At 50.0% G+C, this 21,741-nt stretch overlaps 1 protein-coding gene across 1 annotated transcript in view; it reads left to right on the top strand.

Moving 5' to 3' along the window:
- Positions 1 to 21,741, top strand: part of KIF26B (kinesin family member 26B) — a 521,091-nt gene that overhangs the window by 488,336 nt on the left and 11,014 nt on the right. Inside the window, exons 11-13 of the mRNA XM_043485805.1 lie at positions 4,806 to 4,968; positions 6,053 to 9,464; positions 21,302 to 21,504. Coding sequence (XP_043341740.1) covers positions 4,806 to 4,968; positions 6,053 to 9,464; positions 21,302 to 21,504 — 3,778 coding nt within the window. The remainder of the gene's footprint in view (positions 1 to 4,805; positions 4,969 to 6,052; positions 9,465 to 21,301; positions 21,505 to 21,741) is intronic.

Raw genomic sequence — 21,741 nt, forward strand, 5'->3', positions numbered from 1 at the left:
GTTTACATGTGTGTCTCCCTCACTGGGTAGTGGGCTCTAGGGCCTCTGCTCTGCACATCCTCAGAGTTTGCAGGATGGCCTCCTGAGGGTCCGCATTCACCTAATGCTCCTTGAGTGAGCCACTGTAGACATTCACAAGTTAACGAGTTGGAGGGTGAGCAGCCTCATAGCCCCTTGAGAAGGACAGTCTCCGCTTCTATATCACGTAGGAAGTGAACGGGTCAGTCGCTGATGACTGTGTCCTGGTGCTTGAGTGATTTCTAAAACCAGCGCTTGTTCCTCTGCCTGTTTCCATGCTGCTGATTTTAAAAGCTCTCCCTTCAGGAAACATCTGAAAGAAAGACAGATGAACTGAAAGACAACATGGACAACTGTCAAGTCAGAGAGAGATTGTTAAATAGGAAGGAAGTGGCAGCCCACTCCTGTATTCTTGCCTGGAGAATCCCATCTACAGAAGAGCCTTATGGGCTATAGTCCATAGTGTCACAAAGAGTCAGACTTGACTGAAGCGACTGAGCACGTACACAAGGAAAGTAAGACATACTTCTGTGTTCTTGTTGATAACTTTTTGGCACTCTGTCTAAAATGAAACCAACTTTTGTCAATACTTGAGAGCACGGGTCAATGGACTTTTTCTGTAAAAGACCAGATAGCAAATATATGGACAACCCGTGCTGTTGTAGTGTGAAAGCGGCCAGAGACAATATGTCAACAAATTGGTGTGGCCATGTCTCAATAAAACTTTATTTACAAAAACACCAGGGGGTTGGATTGGGCTGGCAGGCCTCAGTTTGTCAGCTCCTGTCCTAGAGTGCTACGTGCTCTGTCATGTTCTTATAAAATTAATTAAAATTTCCTCATTATGCTATTTTTTGGTGTTCCCTTGCTATGGCTAATAAAAGGTCAGCTTATTTTAAAAAGCAAGACATTTTTCAAAAAATCATTTTAAAAAATGTGTGCAGTGGGGTGGGAGGGAAGTGGAATATGTGTGCATAGAACATGACTGAAAGAAGAACGGCATGGTCCTTCCCAGACCCCAGTCAACCCTACTCTGTCACCCATCCTTTCCTGTCCCACCCAACCCATCCTTCTCACATGGGTCCCCAAGTCTAAGTTCTCATCCACCCTGGCCCTGGGACTCGGTAGCCAGCAGTTCTGCACCTGTGCTCTCCTATTTCTCTTGCCTCAGTGTCTATGCAGAGGTGCAGACTGAGTTTGAACTGATCACGGTCCTGGAAACTTTTCAGTCTTTTTATTTTCCTGCCAAAGACAGTGAGTTAAACCTACAGTTTGTCCCTTCTTTCACCTTTTCTCCCCAACTTAATTGTCTTTGTTCCAAGTTAAAGGATCATGATGAGGTAAAAAAAAAAAAAATGAAAACTTTATAGCCACCATCTTTCACTCCCATCAGGTATGTTTTAGAGTCTAGAGAGGCCCATGTGAAACAATCTTGCTGGCAGTTTTACTGGCTTTCCAAAGGAGAGCTAAAATGCTCGTTGCCAAGCAACACACAGGCCCTGGCTTCCTCCAACAATGTGGACTTAAAAATATAAAATTGTCCTATGGTTGACTTATGAATGGGGGAATCATGGGGAAACACACAGGGCAAACAGTTTGATATATCAGTGCTATATCTGTTTATTTTGTCTTTGGTATCTTTTCCTGGGGCCTTTACAGGGTCACGTGGATAAATAACTAGGGTGTGCCTTCAGCAGAGCAACTAATGAACAAGACTCATCAGTAGGACCTTCATAGTACAGTTGATCCTCAGAATCATTTGCAGATTCCATGTTGTGAATTATGTTCAAAATCCGTAGTTTTACTGTAATTTGCAGACATGCTTAGTAACGAAAACTTTGAGCCACCCAACACACGTGTTCTCAGCTCAGACTGGACAAGCCAAAACAGCTCTGTCTTCTTGTTTCACCTCTCATCATGTAAACAAGGGTCTTTTTTGCAGTCTATTTAATGACACTTTTGTATTCTGTGCTTTTTGTTGGTGATTTCACTGTGTAAAGTAGCCCCCAAGTATAGTGCTGCAGTTGTCTAGTGCAAGAAGGCTGTGATTTACAGAAAAAATACATGTATGAGAGAAGCTTCATTCAGGCATGATATAGTGCTGGCGATGTGAGTTCAGTGTTAATGAATCAACAATATGGTATGTCAAGGAAGAGGAAATTCACTGATGTATATGCATCAAAGTTCTGGAAAGTACTCAAGTAACATCTAAGTGCATGATGATACTGTGGAAACAGGCTGTATTGGTGGATTCATAATATGCCCAGTTTTGTTTTTTTTTTTCTTTTAAAGCATAGTGGAAAATATTGTAAGGCTGAAAGCCAAAGAAATTTATGGTCATGTTACCCAGAGTCAAGGAAATGTTAAATCCTTCTCAGCTAGTGTTTTATTATATAGAAGGCACATATAATTCATTATTTATAAGAAATAGAAATTAGGATGTCTTTAAATAGATATGCACATAAAACAAGGTTATGTGTTGATCAATTGATGAAATATTGTGACCCAGGGGTCTCAGAAACATAAACCCACATATTTCCCCTAGGAGCATGGCTCAGCATTCACTAGCTCAGGGTTCCTGGAGACTTAATAAAAATAACTGTCATGACTAATAAGAATTAACCATATATGATCACAACTCAACTCTGATGGGATGTATCTCCCACTTCCCATATGGAAGACAAAGGCTTAGACTTGTCCATGTACAGTGTCCATACTGAGAATGTGTGCCAGGAATGAGACTTGACTTCCCCATCTGGTTGTCAGCTCTGGAGGTTTCCATGATGTTCCTGATAGATATTTTGAAGGAAGATAAATGTTTAGAGCCAGGAGCTAGGGCTGAAGGGCTCCTCCTCCATACCCACTTACTTTTCTGTCCAAGTCAGTTCAAGCTGCTATAACAGAATCCCACAGACTGAGGGACTTAAGTGAATTTCTCACAGTTCTAGAGGCTGGAAATCTGAGATCAAGGTGTTGGAAGATTTGTGCCTGGTGGGGGCCCGCTTCCTGGCTCATAGGTAGCTATCTTCCCACTGTTTCCTCACATGGCAGAAGGGACAAGGAAGCTCTCTAGGGTCTTTTGTATAGGGGTACAAATTTCACTCATGTGGGCTCCACCCTCATGACCTAATCACCTCCCAAAGATTCAACCTCCAGATACTATCACATGGGATGTTAGGTTACAACACATGAATTTGGGGGAGATGTAAACATTCAGTCCATAGCATTCTCGTTCCGCCACTTTTATCACTGAGTGTTTTCCTTGAAGGGAAATTATGATATATTTTTAGATTGCACTGGCACTGAGCCATAGTGAGCCCAGTATCTCCAAGCTGACACTTTAATTGGTCCCAGATGGAAAGGGGAAGCTATTGCTCTTACACAAGTCTTTTCTCCCTGAAGGTCTGATGCAGGTCACATGTGAAGTGGTTTTCTGTCTCTGAGGTCTAATCTCTGCTGACAGTGGCCTGCATGTCACACCGGCTCTCCTGAGCTGGATAGTCTCTCTCCAGAGAGCAGACTGGGGCTGGGGCAGGGTGGGGGTGGGAGAGGGAGGGGGCAATGGCTGACTGTGGAAAGTAGTGAAAGTGTTAGTTACTCAGTCACTAACTTTGTGACTCTGTGGACTGTAGCCTGCCAGGCTCCTCTGTCCATGGAATTCTCCAGGCAAGAATACTGGAGTGGGTAGTCAATCTCTTCTCCAGGGAATCTTCCTGACCCAGGGATCAAACCTGAGTCTCCTGCATTGCAGGCAGATTCTTTACCATCTGAGTCACGAGGGAGGCCCTGACAACCTGATTACAAGCCTGAGGACAAACCCTTCTCCTCTGGCAAAACAAACTCAACCCAGGGCATGAGAAGCAAAGAGGCTCCCTCAGACTTCAGGATCAGGGAAGGCTCCAGAGACAAAATGACATTTGGCAGCAGTTAAGAGGCAAGAGTTGATGACGTAAGCAGAAGCCTCTTAAAAGCAAGGCAAAAGAATGTCAAAACAAGTTCAGGAATGAAAAAAACATCAGTTGTTCCTTCAGATCACTTTTTAAAGAGCCTAGAAACACCATCTGTAAACTCCTGGGCCTCATTACTCAGGACACTGGCCCCACACAGCACCTGCAAAATCCCTAGAGGAGTCCCTTCTAGGAAGTTCTGTTTTCTCTTGCTGATTGAGTGCTTGGGTCTATGTCTGTGTGTCCCCGTTTTAATCAGGAATATGAATACCTTTTCCTTTGTCACTACCATGTGCAAATATATGTTAAGAGACAATGGCAATAAAGTGGGTGCAACTCCTTGGCAAAAGAAACCTTGCATGTATTATAAACACATAGCTCTTCAATATAAGTTCATGGCTGGAAAAGTGCTTTTTTTATTGCAGGGATTGCCTGGTGTGGAAATTTGCAGAGAAAGGCCCAATGTGCAGATAGCATGCCCAATCATGGGTCACAGAGTTGTTATCTCCCTATCCCTGCCTCTCATTTCTATTCCCAGGTCTCATTTTGGGCAGTGTCATATGCATAGACACACAGGAATACCCCATCACAGCCAGGACAGTGGTGCCAAGGGAGGTGTTCTGCATGCTTTCCGTCCTTGGGGTTAGAAGCACTTGCTCAGCTGCCAACTACAAATGGCTTCATGTAGAAGATGATGTTAATTAGTACGCATTTAAAAAAAAAAAAAAGGAAAAAAAACCTCACTGCCCACAGCAAGCCATGTAGGGGCCCGAAGTCCTACCCTGACAGCCAGAGTGAAGCATGGCCCACTAATGCAGCCTTAATTCACTTTGTTGGCAGAGAAAGCAAGCTCACCATGCTGCTGCGGGAGTCCCTGGGGAACGTGAACTGCCGCACCACCATGATCGCTCACATCTCGGCCGCCGCCGGGAACTACGCCGAAACCCTGTCCACCATCCAGATCGCCTCCCGAGTCTTGAGGATGAAGAAAAAGAAAACGAAGGTAAGGGGTTTGTCGGGGACGTGGAGGATGAAGCAGCTTCCGGAGCCCTGCCCTGGAACTGAGTCAGAAAGAGTGGAATCAATATTTCTAATCCCCCAGCACCAGGGGCCTGGTGAGCTTGGCTGCCGAAGGCCTGTCTCAGCATCCACCTCGGGGCAGGACTACCTCCTGGCCAATACAGAAGTCCTGTCCCCTCCCCGCTGCTGGTGATTGCCTCAGTCATCCAGCCTGGACTCCTAACGGGGAGTGCTTGGTTCACTTTAGAGAGTTTAAATGATTGCGACTTTGAGGTGAAATTTTTTAAGAGTGATGGGAAATATCCAGAGTTTGTATCTTGCCTACCTTGGTCCTTCAACTGATTGATCCCAAAGGGGACTGTTAGTTCACTCCTTGCTCAGGTGACCCTACTTCCCCTGCATTTCCAGGAGGCACTTTTTCAGGCCAAGGGGTGTTGTCCTGTTAGTTCAGTGGTTGATTCTGGTTGATGAAACCACTGGGCTCATTTTCTCAGGCAGAGGCAAAGCCAGGACAGTGGCGGTATGACAAGAATGTCTGAGAAAATCATCATGATTGTAGTCAGTCTGGTCTGTGGCCAGCTGATGATTTGTGGGGACTTTTCCGCCTCCTTTATATATATAAAAAACAGAAATATATATATATAAATGTATGTATTTATTTATATATATGTATGCCCAATATATAAATATATATATTTATTATATAAATGTATGTGTAAATATATATATATAGACACATATATTTGGTCAAAAGCACATCTTTCCAACCAGTGTCCCATGGCACAAACTGTCATACATGGCTTGGGTGTGCAAACTGGTGACCCGCTCAAGTCCTTAGGAGGTCACATGGGACCTGGGCCGGTCACCCTCTTTCATGAGCAGCCTCTGCTTCCCCAGTGTGCCTCACAGGAGTATGAGGGCATGATGTGCAGAGCTGGGGCACCTGGCCTGGCACATCTGGGTAATGGCCCGGGGTCTGGATGGCCTGTGTGGAGCCAATGGCCTCCGCCAGTTGCCTGGCCAGTTGCCCCACGATGCCACACTAACTGTTTCCTTCTCACTCACAGTACACATCAAGCTCCTCTGGGGGAGAGAGCTCCTGTGAGGAAGGCAGAATGCGCAGGCCCACCCAGCTGAGACCCTTCCACGCCAGGGCTGCTGTCGAGTCGGATTTCCCCATCCCTCACCTGTCCAGTGACCCCGACTACTCCTCCAGCAGCGAGCAGTCCTGCGACACGGTCATCTACATCGGGCCAAACGGCACGGCCCTCTCTGACAAGGAGCTGACGGACAACGAGGGGCCCCCAGACTTTGTCCCTATCGTGCCAGCCCTGCAGAAGGCCAGGGGTGACAGCCGGTCCACAGAGGCTGGAGAGGCTGGCGCCAGCAAATCGGAAAGGGACTGCTTGAAGTGCAACACGTTCGCTGAGCTGCAGGAGAGGTTGGATTGCATCGATGGCAGCGAGGAGCCCAGCAAGTTCCCCTTCGAAGAGCTGCCGGCCCAGTTTGGGGCGGAGCAGGCAAGCAAGAGTGTCCCGTTGAGCCAGGCAGCCGGGGCAAGCCCGCTCTGTGAGTCTGATAAGGAAGACGATGGCTCAGACGGCCAGCTGACAGACAGAGAAGGTGCGGAGCCCCCGGCCTCCAAGGTGCAGAGGAATCACTCCCCGGTCCCTGCCACATTGCTCACCAACAGCCCCACCCCTGCCTCACCCCGGAGCATCCCCGGCAGCAGCAGCCAGCACAGTTCTTCCCAGCTCGCGCAGAGCCCCAGCCTCCGGAGCAGCCGGGAAAGCCTAAACTCCTGTGGCTTTGTGGAAGGCAAGCCTAGGCCCATGGGCTCCCCCAGGCTGGGCATTGCCAGCCTGTCCAAGACCTCAGAGTACAAACCAGCCAGCTCTCCTTCCCAGAGATGCAAAGTCTACACCCAGAAGGGGGTCCTGCCTTCTCCGGCCCCGCTGCCCACCTTGAGCAAGGATTCGGGCATGGTGTCTAGTGAGTCCCTGCTGCAGCCCGAGGTACGCACCCCCCCGGTCGGAATGAGTCCCCAAGTTTTGAAGAAATCCATGTCTACTGGGAGTGAAGGGTTCCCAGAAACCCCTGTGGATGACGATCATCAGGCAGCATCTTCCCCAGATTCTAAGAAGGAGATTCTGAGCACCACGATGGTGACAGTGCAGCAGCCTCTGGAGCTGAATGGTGAAGACGAGCTGGTGTTCACGCTGGTGGAGGAGCTGACCATCAGCGGGGTGCTGGACAGTGGCCGCCCCACCAGCATCATCAGCTTCAACAGTGACTGCTCGGTGCAGGCCTTGGCCTCAGGCTCCCGGCCCGTCAGCATCATCGGCAGCATCAGCGAGGACCTGGAGTGCTACTCAAATGTGGCTCCTGTGTCTGAGGTCAGCATCACACAGTTCCTGCCCCTCCCAAAGCTAAACCTGGACGAGAAGGCCCGGGAGGCAGGGAGCAGACGTTCCTCCATCAGCTCCTGGCTGAGTGAGATGAGCACAGGCAGTGACGGTGAGCAGCCGTGCCACAGTTTCATAGCACAGGCATGTTTTGGGCACGGGGAAGCAATGGCAGATCCTCCGGCCTCGGAGTTCGTCAGCAGCATCCAGAACACTGCCGTGGTGTGCCGGGAGAAGCCCAAGGCAGGCCCCGACAACCTGCTCATCTTGTCTGAAATGGGGGAAGACTCCTTCAACAAGGCAGCCCCCATCAAAGGCTGCAAGATATCTACCCTGGGCAAGGCCATGGTCACCATCTCTAATACAGCCAGTCTGAGCAACTGCGAAGGGTACATCCCCATGAAGACCAACATTACAGTATACCCCTGCATTGCCATGAGCCCCCGCAATGTCCAGGAGCCTGAGGTGTCCCTGGCAACCGTCAGCACAGTCCCCAAAGCAGCCCAGTCCCAGGAGAGCAAGGAAAGTGGTGCAAAGAAAGAGATGAAATTTGAGGATCCCTGGCTGAAACGAGAAGACGAGGTAAAAAAAGAGAATGCTTATCCCAATGAAGAAGGGAGTAGGTTTGAGACAGCCACAGGCCCCTCAAAGCCTGAGGCCAGAGCAGAACAGGACAAGAAGGTTAGCCCCAGCGACAGGCTGAGCAACAGTAGCGGTGAGGTGTCTGCCTCCCCAGGGGCCGACAACTTCAGGAGAGTGGTGGATGGCTGTGAGATGGCCCTGCCCAATGTGGCTGCCCAGAGCCCCGTGCATCTCAACAAAAGCCTGAAGTCCAGCAGCCTTCCCAGGGCTTTTCAGAAAGCCAGCAGGCAGGAGGAGCTAGACAGCCTCTTCTACCACTGTGCCTCGGAGACCAATGGCATTGGCTTGGCTTCCAGCACCCAGCCCTCCAAGGCCACCCTGGAGAGGAAGGTGGTGTCCCCCAAGCACTGTGTCCTGGCTCGGCCCAAAGGGACTCCCCCGCTGCCCCCTGTCCGGAAGTCCAGCCTGGACCAGAAGAACCGGGCCAGCCCCCAGCACAGCGCCTGCAGCAGCAGCTCCAGCAGCCCCTTGAACCAACCTGTGCCCTTCTTGGCCAGCTTCCCCGACGAGCCCAGTGGCAAGATGAAGGATGCCAGCAGCAGCAGCAAGCTCTTCAGCGCCAAGCTGGAGCAGCTGGCCAGTCGGACCAACTCTCTGGGCAGGACCACAGTCAGCCACTACGAATGCCTCTCGCTGGAGAGGGCCGAGAGCCTGTCCTCCATGAGCTCCCGGCTGCATGCGGGCAGCAAGGACAGCACCATGCCCCGCACGGGGAGGAGCCCGGGCCGCAGCGCCGGGGCCTCGCCCACCAACCCGGGCCCCACGCAGTCGGCAGGGGCCTCGCCCAAGGCCAGCCAGTCCAAGATCTCCGCCGTGAGCAAGCTGCTCCTGGCCAGCCCCAAGGCCCGCAGCCTGTCCACCTCCACCACCAAGACCCTGAGCTTCTCCACCAAGTCACTGCCGCAGGCGGTGGGCCAGAGCTCCGGGCCGCCCCCCGGCGGGAAGCACATGTCCTGGTCCACGCAGTCGCTGAGCCGGAGCCGGGGCTCGGGCCTGGCGTCCAAGCTGCCCCTGCGGGCCGTGAACGGGCGCATCTCGGAGCTGCTGCAGGGCGGCGCGGGCGCGCGGGGGCCTCCCGGGCGCGCGGGGCCCGAGGCGGAGGAGCGCACCGTCCCCACCGACGAGCGCCCGCCGCCCGCCGCCCCGCTGCCCTCGCCCTACAGCAAGATCACCCCGCCGCGCCGGCCCCACCGCTGCAGCAGCGGCCACGGCAGCGACAACAGCAGCGTGCTAAGCGGGGAGCTGCCGCCCGCCATGGGCAAGACAGCGCTCTTCTACCACAGCGGCGGCAGCAGCGGCTACGAGAGCATGATGCGCGACAGCGAGGCCACCGGCAGCGCATCGTCCACCCAGGACTCCATGAGCGAGAACAGCAGCTCCGTGGGTGGGCGCTGCCGCAGCCTCAAAGCCCCAAAGAAGCGCGCCAACTCAGGTAGGCGTGGGCACCTGGCGGGCGCGGGGTGGGCCCTGGGATGCAGGGATGGGAGCCCAGGCACCCCTGTCCCCGCCACCTGTCACCTGCTTGGGACAGAGCCCATCATTGTCAAAACCAACCTTCCCTCGGGGCATCACTCACGCTTCAGGCTGTGATGCTCCTCAGTCTCAGCCCAAGGAGAAGGCAGGCCCCCAGCGCACCGCTCCTCACTCACCAGCCGTGGGGGGCGGGAGACGCGAGGGGGGCGGCTGGGATGGGATGCCTCTTCCTGCGTGGGATCCCCCCATTCTGGGCCCAGACACCTGGTTTCTCTGCTCAAGGACCAAGAATACTGCAGCTTAGAACCACTCGAGGGATCGGGTCACTGTAGCTATCCTTATGACCCAGTGACCCCCCCAGACCCTAGCAGCCATTCTCTGGGGTGGGATGAAGCCCACTTTATCTCATGGAAGCTGCAGTGGGGGCAGCCCCTTCTCCGCCCCACTGCCCACTCCACACACCCTGGTGGAACAGCCAGGCTCCCACCACCGGCCTGAAATATCCAACATTCACACACACACACACACACACACACACACACACACAGCACAGCACACCACCCCCTCACTATGGAGCCAAAATGCATGCTTTTGGAGGAAGTCTTTGCTATGTCCAGGAATCTCCCATCAAAAGACAAATAAGTCCTCTGGAGGAACTGCTGTGTATAAAGGCCACTGATTTGTTCATTGGAGTTTGGGGGAACATGTGATAGTAAGTTATGGTGGGCAAGGAGAAGAGGACTTAGGTCAGAGCTGATGGCCCAGGTGGCCACAGGGTAGGTGAGGTGAAAGGTCAGTAAAAAGAGAAAGGGACAGAGAGCAGACAGAAGGAGCCAAGGACAACTGTAGCTACTTGAGAATTTGCCCACTCATCTTTGCTCTTGAATGGTCTTCAGAGAACTTGCTCCTACTCATCTTTAGTGCAGGACTCGTTTGTAATGAAGCTGTCTCCTGCAGAGCCTCACATACAGTTCTGCACCTTGGTTGAAGTGTGAGTGGCCTGTTGTCCAGCCCTCCTAGCCTGTCCTTAGCTACAGTGTGGTCCTTCTGTGGAACCTGGAGCTCTCAGAAACCATTGCCCAGGGGAATATTGATGCCACCAGCACATTTGGAATTAAAAGATGAGATGAGACCCAGAAGGAAGGTCTCCTTTTTCCTGCAGCTGCTCCAGCCAGCAATTGCTTCTCAGGTTTTTTTCTCTCAACCCCAGGGTTGCTTTTTTTCTATTCTCACACCGCAGACAGGCACAAATTCGGGAATATTCCAGTTCAGATATAAGAACTGTGATCAGTGCACAAGATAAATCATTTGTCTGCCTCAAAAAAAACAAAAACAAAAACAAAACTTCAAGGGACCTCAGAGTCATGTTGTAATTCTAGACCTTATGAAGTATTAATAGATTGCCCCATCCACCCATCCCATCACAGATCATGAAATGCCATGAGGATGTTAGCCTCCCAGCATGTTCGGGAGTCATCATGGCTGTCAGAATCCCAACATTTTTATTTCCCAGGTGTTGTGTGCATCAGGCCTTGATTCACTTTGATGGTGCTCCACATCAGGCCCTTGGCCCTGAATCTCACCACCAGACCTGGGAGTAGAACCCCATGTAATACAAGTGGAGAACAGAAATCCATTCAGTATGACATGACAACTGCTGGGTCCAATTTTCAGAGCCAAGGACATTAAAATGTATTGATAGTGGTTACTAAAAATAATAAGAAAGTTTAAGCCAGAGCCTTTGCCAAAAAAAGGTCTGGCCTTTCCAATACTTGTTTGATAACCCTTACGTATTAAAATATTACAATCTACCCAGTCTTGGTCTTCAAAATCCAGAATATTGTGAGACATTTGCTATGTGCTTACATATGTGCTTACATATGCTCTATGCTTACATAGCACATATGCAATGTGCTGAGTGTTACAGAGTGCTTTCACATACTCTAATTCAGCATCTTGAATCTACCTATCCAGTTTATTCTTTCAATAGCTTTACTCTTTTATTATTATTATTTTTTTTACTTGAATTGCTTGGTTTGTCTGTTGCACTGGAGTAGAGGGGAAGAAAAACTAAGGTAACTCCTTGGAAAGTGGACCACAGGCCCTGCACATGTCCTTGCTTGGTGCTGCCTCTGTTTGTAAATGTGTTCTCTGAAGGTCTCTCATTAGGTTTGGCTGTTGGTGTACAATCAAAGCACCAGGCTGGGTGCCAGAGATGGGATTTCATAGAGAGTGCTGAGGGCATCAAACCTCTGTGAGCAGCTGCTGTAGATCCTGGGCTCCCTAATGGATATGGCAGTGGAGATATGCTCCCTGCATGTGAGGTGACCTTGTCTCGCTTATTCATGATTATTATTAAGAGAAATGCTGGCTGTCAGACATGATCAGCATAAATCAAAGGCAACTTCTTTAAGAGAAGCCATAAAACTCCTCAAAGGAAATTCCTAGCTCGATGGCTGGATTTTACAGTTACTGGAGATGCTGGGAACTGCAGGGGAGGCAAGCAGTCATCTGTTAGTGGAGGTTGCTTTCGAATTTGGAAAACTTCAATTCTTTTGTTATCTCCTTAGTGAAAACGAACTAGAAATATATTACTAGGAAGATAACCTTGAGCTCTTTGAGTGCTTTGTAGTGCAAGTGGAGAAACCAACCATCCCGATGGGTCCACCTTTCCAGTTCCCATTCCGGAGATCCGTGCTGGTGGACAGTGAGCATAGTTGGGCTTTTCCTATGGGCATGGTGCAGTGGGAAGGCTGAGCTAGAAAGGCAGGAGACTTGGGGTCTTGGGCTGTGTGGCATTTACGGAATAACTATACTCTCTAGGCTTCGGTTTTCTCAAAAAGTAAAATGAAGGGGTTGGTAGAGAACCACCACGGTCTCTCTATGCTCACACTGTATAAGATGATGCAAATAACATAAAGAATATTGGTGATAATATGACTTCCTTTCCTTAAGATGATGCATGGTCAATGGGATTTATTTTTAAATTGTTAAACACTGATCAGACCTCTTCTGTGCTGTTAGAGCTTGGTGATAGGAAAGTCGCAAGTGTGTTTGGGAAGGGGCAGGCAGCATAGAAAACCAAGCCACTGTGAGAAGTATGTAATCTCATTGGATAGCAAGTACAAAGAACATGAAACAGAGAACAGTGAACCAGGAACCAAGATGTGTTGCCAAGTGCTGAGTGAGGAAGTGAGGGCTAAGGGGAGGAAACATTTAGACAAAGATGGCCCAGAGCAGTTGAAGAAGGCTATAGGGAAACACTGGGATTGAGCCAGGCCTTGAAGCATGCTGGGACAAAGGGCATTGTCAGCTGAGATGCTTGGGGCAGTAAGAGAATGGTTTTATGGACAACAGAGTGGGATTAACTCAACAAGGGTAATATTCTTAATGGATGTGATGATAAACAGAAAACGTAAGCCCAGATCAAGTTATTCCTTGAACATCTGGCAACTATGATAAGAATTATTGCAGCTGGCAATGGGGAGTCATTTATAGGTTCTTGGTTGAGAGTGTCATAAGGTGACAGAAGCTGTAGGTTGCTTTCTGTTGATGGATTTTCATCTGTCCCTCCACTGTTCCTTGCCAGCCCCCCTGTGATAGGTGCATGGACATGTAGGTGTAACTGTTAGGCATGAAGTAGAGTTATGACAGCCAGTCCAGGTAGGGAGCAAATGTTCAACCTGTCCATAGGTTAGCAACTGAAAATCAGTTGCTAAAAGTATATGAATCAGTGATGGGCAGTGTATGGTGTGGCTGCATCAGCTGGGCCCCATCTGAGGCCCCAGCTTTCCACTGATAGCTCATTTATATCACCCATCGTGTGGTCCCTCCCTGACTCTCTCTCTCTTCTTCCTCAAGTTCCTGACCCTTGACCCCACACCTGGTGTGTTACCATCTTGGCTTCTTTCTTTCTCCCCACTTGTCTCTCAGGCTGTCTGGGGAAATATGAAAATTAGGTTAGGTCTGAGTGAAGTTCATTTCCACTGCAGCAAACCCTGGTGTGGTGTGACCCCGCATCCAGAAAGCCCAGGAGAGAAGCCAGCCAGGGAGCATGTCAGTTCCGAGATGCACCCAGGGCTTGACCTTCCTGGCAGGAGCTTCTTTGAGGCCTGTTCAGCACTTGACTCAGCCTGTTGAGTCCTGGACGCTGGGCTGGTGCAGGTTACCATGAATCAGGTGGACCCCATTGATTGATTCATTGGTTGGTTGGCCTGCTGGTATTGTGGTCCTACAAGTTAGCTGAGTTCTTTTCTATGTACCTCTGATCGCTTGCCCTGCTGGTGACCCGTGTTTTAAACACTGAACCTAACCTCTTATTTTCTTTCCCACTCTAAGCACCAAACACCGTGCCTTCCCTTCTCTGGGAGCTGAGTAAACATTACTGACTGATGGGTTCAGTTTATAGATCTTCTGTACCGGGATCTGTGACTGGTTACTCCTCCAAGGGCCTAGAGCAACATGCTTCACTCTGTCCCCTCCCTGTGGCCCATTCGGTTCTCAGGTGCAATCTTATTTTGTGTTAATGAATTTCAGGAAACATGGTGGTCTCTAGCTTAATGGAAACAGGGCTATGGCAAGTGGCTTGCTAGCTAATTTAAGATTTCTAGTGTGTTTCTAAGAGACATCATCTAGAAACAGATGAGAAAGGGTTCCAAATAAGACAGGCTTTTGGACAGTAGGTTGGGAAAAAATAGAAAACTGGCTCCCTAAGATACTGAGGAAGCTCCTTAGAGTGCAGTGTGGGCGGAGGTGGGTGCAGAGCTGAGTGAGCATGTGAGGGGTCTGGGCTCTGCCCAGAGGACAGGTCCATGGCCGGCCATCTCCCCATCTCCTCTGCAGCCTGGGACAAGCTCACTCATCAGTTCGAGCCCTACAGCTGCCCATGCAGCCACATCTGCATCCATCTGGGAGGCCTGAGGGGCTGGCTGGCTCTCGCTGGTCAGTAAATCCATGCTCACTGATCTTTCCCCTCCCTCTCCTCATCGCTGATGCCTGAGCAGCCTTTCAGCATCGGTGCTTTCTGCTTTTTGACTCACTGTCTTCCTAGTGATGATTCCCTGGGTCAGAATGAAGATGGAGGGTGATGGCAGGAAAGCTGATATGGCGGGTTCTCTGTGGATGGCCGGGGTGGGCATCTGTGTGTCCCCCAAGGCATGTTGTGGGCCTCGGCGTTTGGAACGCCTATGTTTTCTGACACTTGACCTAAGAAGCAGCATCTTTAGATTCAGTGTGGACACTTTTATCGGCACTCAGTGATGGTAAAAATGGAAAGCCTGACATCAGACTCCTCACTGGGGTCATCAGAGCTGTGGAGACTAGGGTGGGATGGGCCATGACAGGTTTGGGGGCCCTTCCAAATGCATGCACCTGGCAGCCAAGCCTGGAGTGGCTGGGGGAGCGGGGGTTTCAGGTCAAATTGGGGCCATTTCATGCAGCAAAACTGTTGGCACTTATCAACTTTAGTGTTTTGAGTTTTTGTGTGTTTTTTTTTTTAACACTTGACATCTCCATGTCCATACAGAGTGCTGGGCTGATGAACAGGGAGTGCTAGAGAAGAAATCCTTCTGATGACCCACTGGCATCAGGGGGGAGGTTGGTTCAGGATGAGTGATCCCAAACCAGACAGCTGCATCTGACAGGCCCCGCACCACTATCGCCTGACTAAGCTGCTTCCCCACAGCTTCCTTCAGTGGATGCTTCCCCGACCTTCCAGGAGCCAGGAATAGAGTGGTCACTGGCAGGCACTGGGCTCAGTGGAGAGCAGGAAGCATCTTCTTGAGAGCATGCCGAAAACCCAAGAACTCATATTTCTGTGGGGACACAGATCAAAGTCCTGTGGTCAGTTCTTTCCAAGTGATGATATGGCATTTCGGCACCGTTGTTTCCTGTGCTGTTTCCAGCAGAGTGAGGGCACCATCTCTCCTCTGAAATTTCCTTCATAGCATTAAACTCCATTTCCTCTGGTCTGACCACATTCCCCTGGCCCCTGGCCTTAATTTTCCCCATCACACCCCAAGTAAGACTCCCAGTGTACCTCTGGAGGAGACCTGAGGGGCGGGGAGGCCCCTCAATAGTGGGTGCAAGTTCTGGATGATATCAGTTCATTCATGGACCTGATTTACCAGTGACCAAGTTCAGAACAAACCTCTCTCCATAGTTCTTCAGGCAGTCTATCAGATCTAATCCCTTGAATCTATTTCCACTGTATAATCGTAAGGGATTTGATCTAGGTCATACCTGAATGGTCTAGTGGTTTTCCCTACTTTCTTCAATTTAAGTCTGAATTTGGCAATAAGGAGTTCATGATCTGAGCCACAGTCAGCTCCCAGTCTTGTTTTTGCTGACTGTATAGAGCTTCTCTATCTCCAGCTGCAAAGAATATAATCAATCTGATTTCAGTATTGACCATCTGGTGATGTCCATGTGTAGAGTCTTCTCTTGTGTTGTTGGAAGAGGGTGTTTGCTATGACCAGTGCATTCTCTTGGCAAAACTATTAGCCTTTGCCCTGCTTCATTCTGTACTCCAAGGCCAAATTTGCCTTGACTTAGTTTTCTGGGTGTGACTCAGAAAACTAAGATCATGGCATCTGGTCCCATCACTTTATGGCAAATAGATGGGAAAATAGTGGAAACAGTGACAGACTTTATTTTTGGAGGGCTCCAAAATCACTGCAGATGGTGACTGCAGCCATGAAATTAAAAGACGCTTGCTCCTTGAAAGAAAAGTTATGACCAACCTAGACAACTTATTAAAAAAGCAGAGACATTGTCAATAAAGGTTCATCTAGTAAAAGCTATGGTTTTTCCAGTGGTCATGTATGGATGTGATAGTTGGACCATAAAGAAAGCTGAGTGCCAAAGAATTGATGCTTTTGAACTGTGGAGAAGACTCGAGAGTCCCTTGGACAGCAATGAGATCCAAGCAGTCAATTCTAAAGGAGATCAATCTTGAATATTCATTGGAAGGACTGATGCTGAAGCTGAAACTCCAGTACTTTGGCCACCTGATGCGAAGAACTGACTCATGTGAAAAGATCCTGACGCTGGGAAAGATTGAAGGTGGGAGGAGAAGGGGACAACAGAGGATGAGATGGTTGGATGGTATCACCAACTCAGTGGACTTGAGTTTGATTAAACTCCAGGAGTTGGTGATGGACAAGGAGGCCTGGCATGCTGCCACGGGGTCGCAAAATCAGACACAACTGAGCGACTGAACTGAAGTGAAGTTCAGCACTCTGAGAAAATCCAAGATAGCCAATCACTACACACAGGAGAAGCCCTTAGACTGCAATTCACCTGACGCTGGGCACTCACTTCTCACCCTGAGAGCAGTTGATTGACATGGTGAGGAAGTTGAGAAGATGCAAAAAAGCATGGAAAAAAGATAACAGGAATTAGCCTTCAGAGTATCTCTACCAGGCTACTGTAGCCCTGTAAAATGTCATTGTCCTTTCAGGCTTCTTTACTTTTCTCTCACCAATCAGGGTGACCTCTGCGCTCATCTCATGGGGTGCCCTGGAGAGATGAGGAGGCTAATAGAGAGTGACCCTAATACCTGATTTTTTCCCATCTGTGGTAATGAGACTCCTTGGTGTTCCCCAATGCACCCCTGCCTCCTGGCCTCACCCTTGATTCATCCCCTCCCATACTCTACTAGGGTTGGTCTCTGTGTCCAGTTGAATAAGGTAGATGAAAGTGATGGTTATGTCACTTTCAAGATTAGGTTGTGAAAGATACTGGAGCTGCTCTTTCCTGCTCTGGGTAGACCAGCTGCCATGCCATAAATAGCCCTGTGCAGAGGCCCACCAGGCAATGCACTGAAACTTCTGCCAAGAGCCACGACATGAGCTTAGAAGTGGATGCTTCAGCCACAGTCAAACTTTCAGATGATGGCAGCCCCATCTCGTGAGCTGAAAACTTGACTGCAGATCACAAGAGACCCTGAGCCAAAACTACCTGCTCCATCAGCCTCTCCCAGATCCCTGCTTCATAGGAACGTGTGAGAGAACCAACATTTGTTATTTTTACCTGCTGGGTTTAGGGTAATTGGTCACACAGTGATAGATAAGTGATACACCACCCATCCCATGAGCCTCCTCAGTTCCTCCCCTTTTTCTTGCATAAACAGATTCTTAGAGTCATCCCAGAAATGTCTGGACCCATGCACCCAGTGAGATGGGTGCACTGAGATGCCCATATAGCTTCCCAGATGGTGCTAGTGGTAAAGAATCCACCTGAAGTATAGGAGCCACAGGAGATATGGGCTCAAACCCAGGGTCAGGAAGATCCCCTGGAGGAGAGCATGGCAACCTACTCCAGTATTCTTATCTGGAGAATCCCCATGGACAGAGGAGCTTGGCAGACTATGGTCCATAGGGTCGCAAAGAGTTGGGCACAACTGAGGCGACTTGCAGCATGCACAATGCCCATACATATACCTCCCTAGGGGCTGAGTATATATTATCCAACTGAGAAAATAGGGCTTACCAGGGGTCCCATCACAAGTGTTTGCAGTCTGAGGAATGAGGGCCAAGTCTCCACCTGAAGGATGCTCAGACTCTCCTTGTCTCTGAGAGCTGAACATCTTCCCACTGATGCTTGGTGTTCTTTGGCCTCCATGCATGTTCTGCAGCAGCCATGTCTCACTGGAGCTGAGCCTCAAAGGCAGAACCGCTTGCTCAGAGTCAGCTGGCATGATCAGACCAATTGAAAAAAACCCAAACTACCAGCTGGTTCATTTCCATTGTAAGGGAGATAGATATTCACTTTCGTGGTTGACATCTTCAGTGGTTGACACTTCCTAGTTTCATAAGATAGTGTGTGTGTATGCATGTGTGTTTGCACATGCATCCATACACAACATAAAGATATGGCCCCCCCAAAACGAGATTTGATATGAAACCAAGGGAGCCTAGAGGACAGAGTATGCTCTGTAGGGAAAGTTAAGGTTGTGTTTAGAGTCCCTCGTTGTCTCCTGAAGGAAAGACCGCTCACCCGCACTCTAAACAGGCACTTACTGCCCTGAGTGCTGTACCACCACGGCTGCCACCACCTGGAGCTGCAGGTGGCAGCTTTTCACATTCCTACCTCCCTACATTGGTGAGAAGGTTGTCCTGTGCCTCGGCCCCCTGGTTCTATTTCAAAGAGTTCTGGCTCTTTTTCTCTCTGAGCTTGTGGTATTTTAAGCTTTCCTTAACAGTCACTGGATATCTTGAAGTTGGAGAAAATTACAGTGTCTTTCTCTTTGGGAGGGTCATCACGTCACACAGGCCGCACTGGCCCAGCATGCAACAAGCAGAACCAACTGGAATCGGGGAGGAAGATGGAGGGAGGGTGGGGGAGAGAGGGCACTCACTCCTCCAGAGTTCCCCAAACACCACGAGGATGGTGCTATAAGGACCAGTGCTTCCCCCTACAGCAGCCCACTGGCCAATATAGCCCATCTCCTGGGGCCTCCAGAAAAGCCTCAGTGCTTTGTATCCTTCATATTCTCAGGGCTGCCATATTATGGTGTGTATGTTCTCTTGCCCTCCTTCACTCTCACTCAAATCTGACTTTAATGAGATCCACTCTGGTAGCTCAGGCAGTAAAGAATCTGCCTATAATGCAGGAGACCCGGGTTCGATCCCTGGGTTGGGACAATCTGCTGGAGAAGGGACTAGCAACCCAATCCAGTATTCTTCCCTGAAGAATTCCATGGACAGAGGAGCCCAGTAGGCTACAGTTCATGGGGTCACAGAGAGTCGGACATGACTGAGTGACTGGGCGCAGACACACATTCTATCTCAAAGCAGAATCAGCTCAGACTCTGTGTGCAGCTAGCCAAGGCTTCCCGCAGACTCCATTGTCTTCCCTCAGATGCAGGAGGGACCACATATCCATTCTGAGTTAAATTAGATCAGGCTCCCTTCAGCTTCAAACAAGATGGTGTCATGTTTCCCAACCATCCTTCTTCCAGGAGAAAGCAAGCTTCCTAATGTCTGGTCCTGGCGAAAGAAGGTGCCAGGTGGGTGTATGCCTCAGGAGATGCAGCTGTTTGAGGCGGCACTAGGCTTCGCTTCCAGGAGGCCAGGCCTGCAGCCTCCTACCGGGAGAGGGGCCAGAGCTAGGGGGACAAACCTGGTAGTCACCCAAAGCAGGAAGCTAGATCCACTTCAGATGTGGGTGAAAAGATTAGACCCCATCCTCAGAAGCCAGGCCATGGTTTCACTCACTCATGCCACCAGTAACCAAAAAAAAGTGGTGCTTGGTGCATTGGGGCCCCCCATCCTGACAGTCCTTTCGTGATTGCTTTTTATAATCCTCTAGAGACCTGCCTCTTAGGGCTCAAATCTGCATGGTATGTGTTGGGCTGCACCCCACAGGCCTGCAAACCTTGTAGTTGGCCCAGACGGAAGAAAGAGCTGGGAGACAACAACAGAGACATCAACAGTTTAGGGACAGGGGATCTTACACAAAGAGTCCTGGAGTTACATCCCACCTTGTGCGGCAGGCAGGACACGGCAGCAGTTGTCACCATTCAGGGGAGAAGGCTACCATTTATAGGCACAGTTGACGTCAGGTGGTCTCATTGGTTACCAGGGATTGATTAAGCCCTAGAATTAAGAGGATTGGATAGTCATGTGAATGAAGCCGGGACTGGTTAAACAGGGGATGCGTAGAAAGCAAGAGAACAGCCATCTTAAATGGCATAACAGTGCCAACTCACCCCTACATATTCTGCTCGACCCTTACAATATTGGTCCACCCCTCTTCCCAGATATCTCTGGGGTCCCAGATATCGAGGGGCACTGCAAGCAAATACCACAAATGCAATACAGACACCAGCAGCTAAAGAGTATCAAAAATCCAAGAGGTGGGCAAACTTTGGAGCCAGATGCTTATTGGGTCAATTTTTCAAGAAAGTCCACAAGGATGACAGTGGCTTCTCGCTGTAGACCCAGCAATCAAACTCATTTCACAGGGAGGCCACCGTTGGTTTCCCAGTTCACAAACAGATTCCCTCCACTCAGACTCGGGGTAAAATATACGATGTTTAACAAACAGGATACAGGTAAGATCGTAACCATGAAGCAGAATACAGGCAGTGACAGCATCCTGAGATGTCACCATCCATGCCTGTGGTCTTCATCCTGGTCTGCAGTACCACTCCACCTGTCCATCCTCAGTCACCACAACCTACTCTGGGCCAAGTTCTGTGGTGTTTAATCATAACCCATCTTTGGGAAGATCATTTATTATCTGATTTTTTTTATTTTGGTGGAGAATGTGGGCAATGGGTTTTTTTAAATAAGGTAACACTGAGACTTTGGGCAAGTTATTGAAGTCTTTTTTACCTTTCTGTGAGAATTAGATTAGATACTAGACTTGTCTATGACAGAAAACCCAATAACAATATAAGATTGATTTCTCATGTAAAAGTCTGGTGTAGAGGGTTTTTAGGGCAATGAAAATACTCCATGTGATATTATCATGGATATTATATGTCCATGCTGAGGGTGTAGCCAGAGTGGCTCTCAGTTCTAGTGTCCTGCAGCCTGTGTGTTTTAAGCGGGGAGACCACAGGTGGGGAGGTAGGTGGGGGCTTCTGAACTTGTGGAGATGAAGGCAAGTGCCAATGAAAGGGAGTGGATGCTGAAGTGGTAGGAACTTGGGAGCATTTCAAACACAGCTCTGCCGCAGGTAGGGGTGGTGGGGGCGGGGGTGGGGGCTGTCACGCCCCCACCCCTCGCATTAAAAAATATGTTCAAAGTAATTCAAAACTATTAACTGTGGACTTAATTCCGTACCTAGGGTCCCAGAGACGGAGGCTCATCCCGGCGCTGTCCCTTGACACCCCCTCCCCCGTGAGAAAACCCACCAATAGCGCGGGGGTTCGCTGGGTGGACGGCCCCTTGCGCAGCACCCAGAGGGGCCTTGGGGAACCTTTTGAGATTAAAGTCTATGAAATCGACGACGTGGAGCGGCTGCAGCGGCGACGAGGGGGCAGCAGCAAGGTGAGCCTCCCCCACCCCGCGCCCCCGCAGGTCCCCTTGTCGCCCCCCCGCCCCCCCGGGAGCAGTGCTTGAGACGGGGCGCAGGCCCTGGAGACCCCCAGCGGCTTCCGCGCTGGTGGGAGGCGAGGGCTCCTGCCGGCAGCCAGGCCTGTGCACCCAGCTCCTCGGGAGAGCCGCCTGTTTCTCCACCTGGAGACGTGGAAGGTTCACAGACCGGGAGAGCTGGTGGGCTCTCTG

The sequence above is a fragment of the Cervus canadensis genome, chromosome 13 (assembly GCF_019320065.1).
Source record: "Cervus canadensis isolate Bull #8, Minnesota chromosome 13, ASM1932006v1, whole genome shotgun sequence".
NCBI classification, from domain to species: domain Eukaryota; kingdom Metazoa; phylum Chordata; class Mammalia; order Artiodactyla; family Cervidae; genus Cervus; species Cervus canadensis.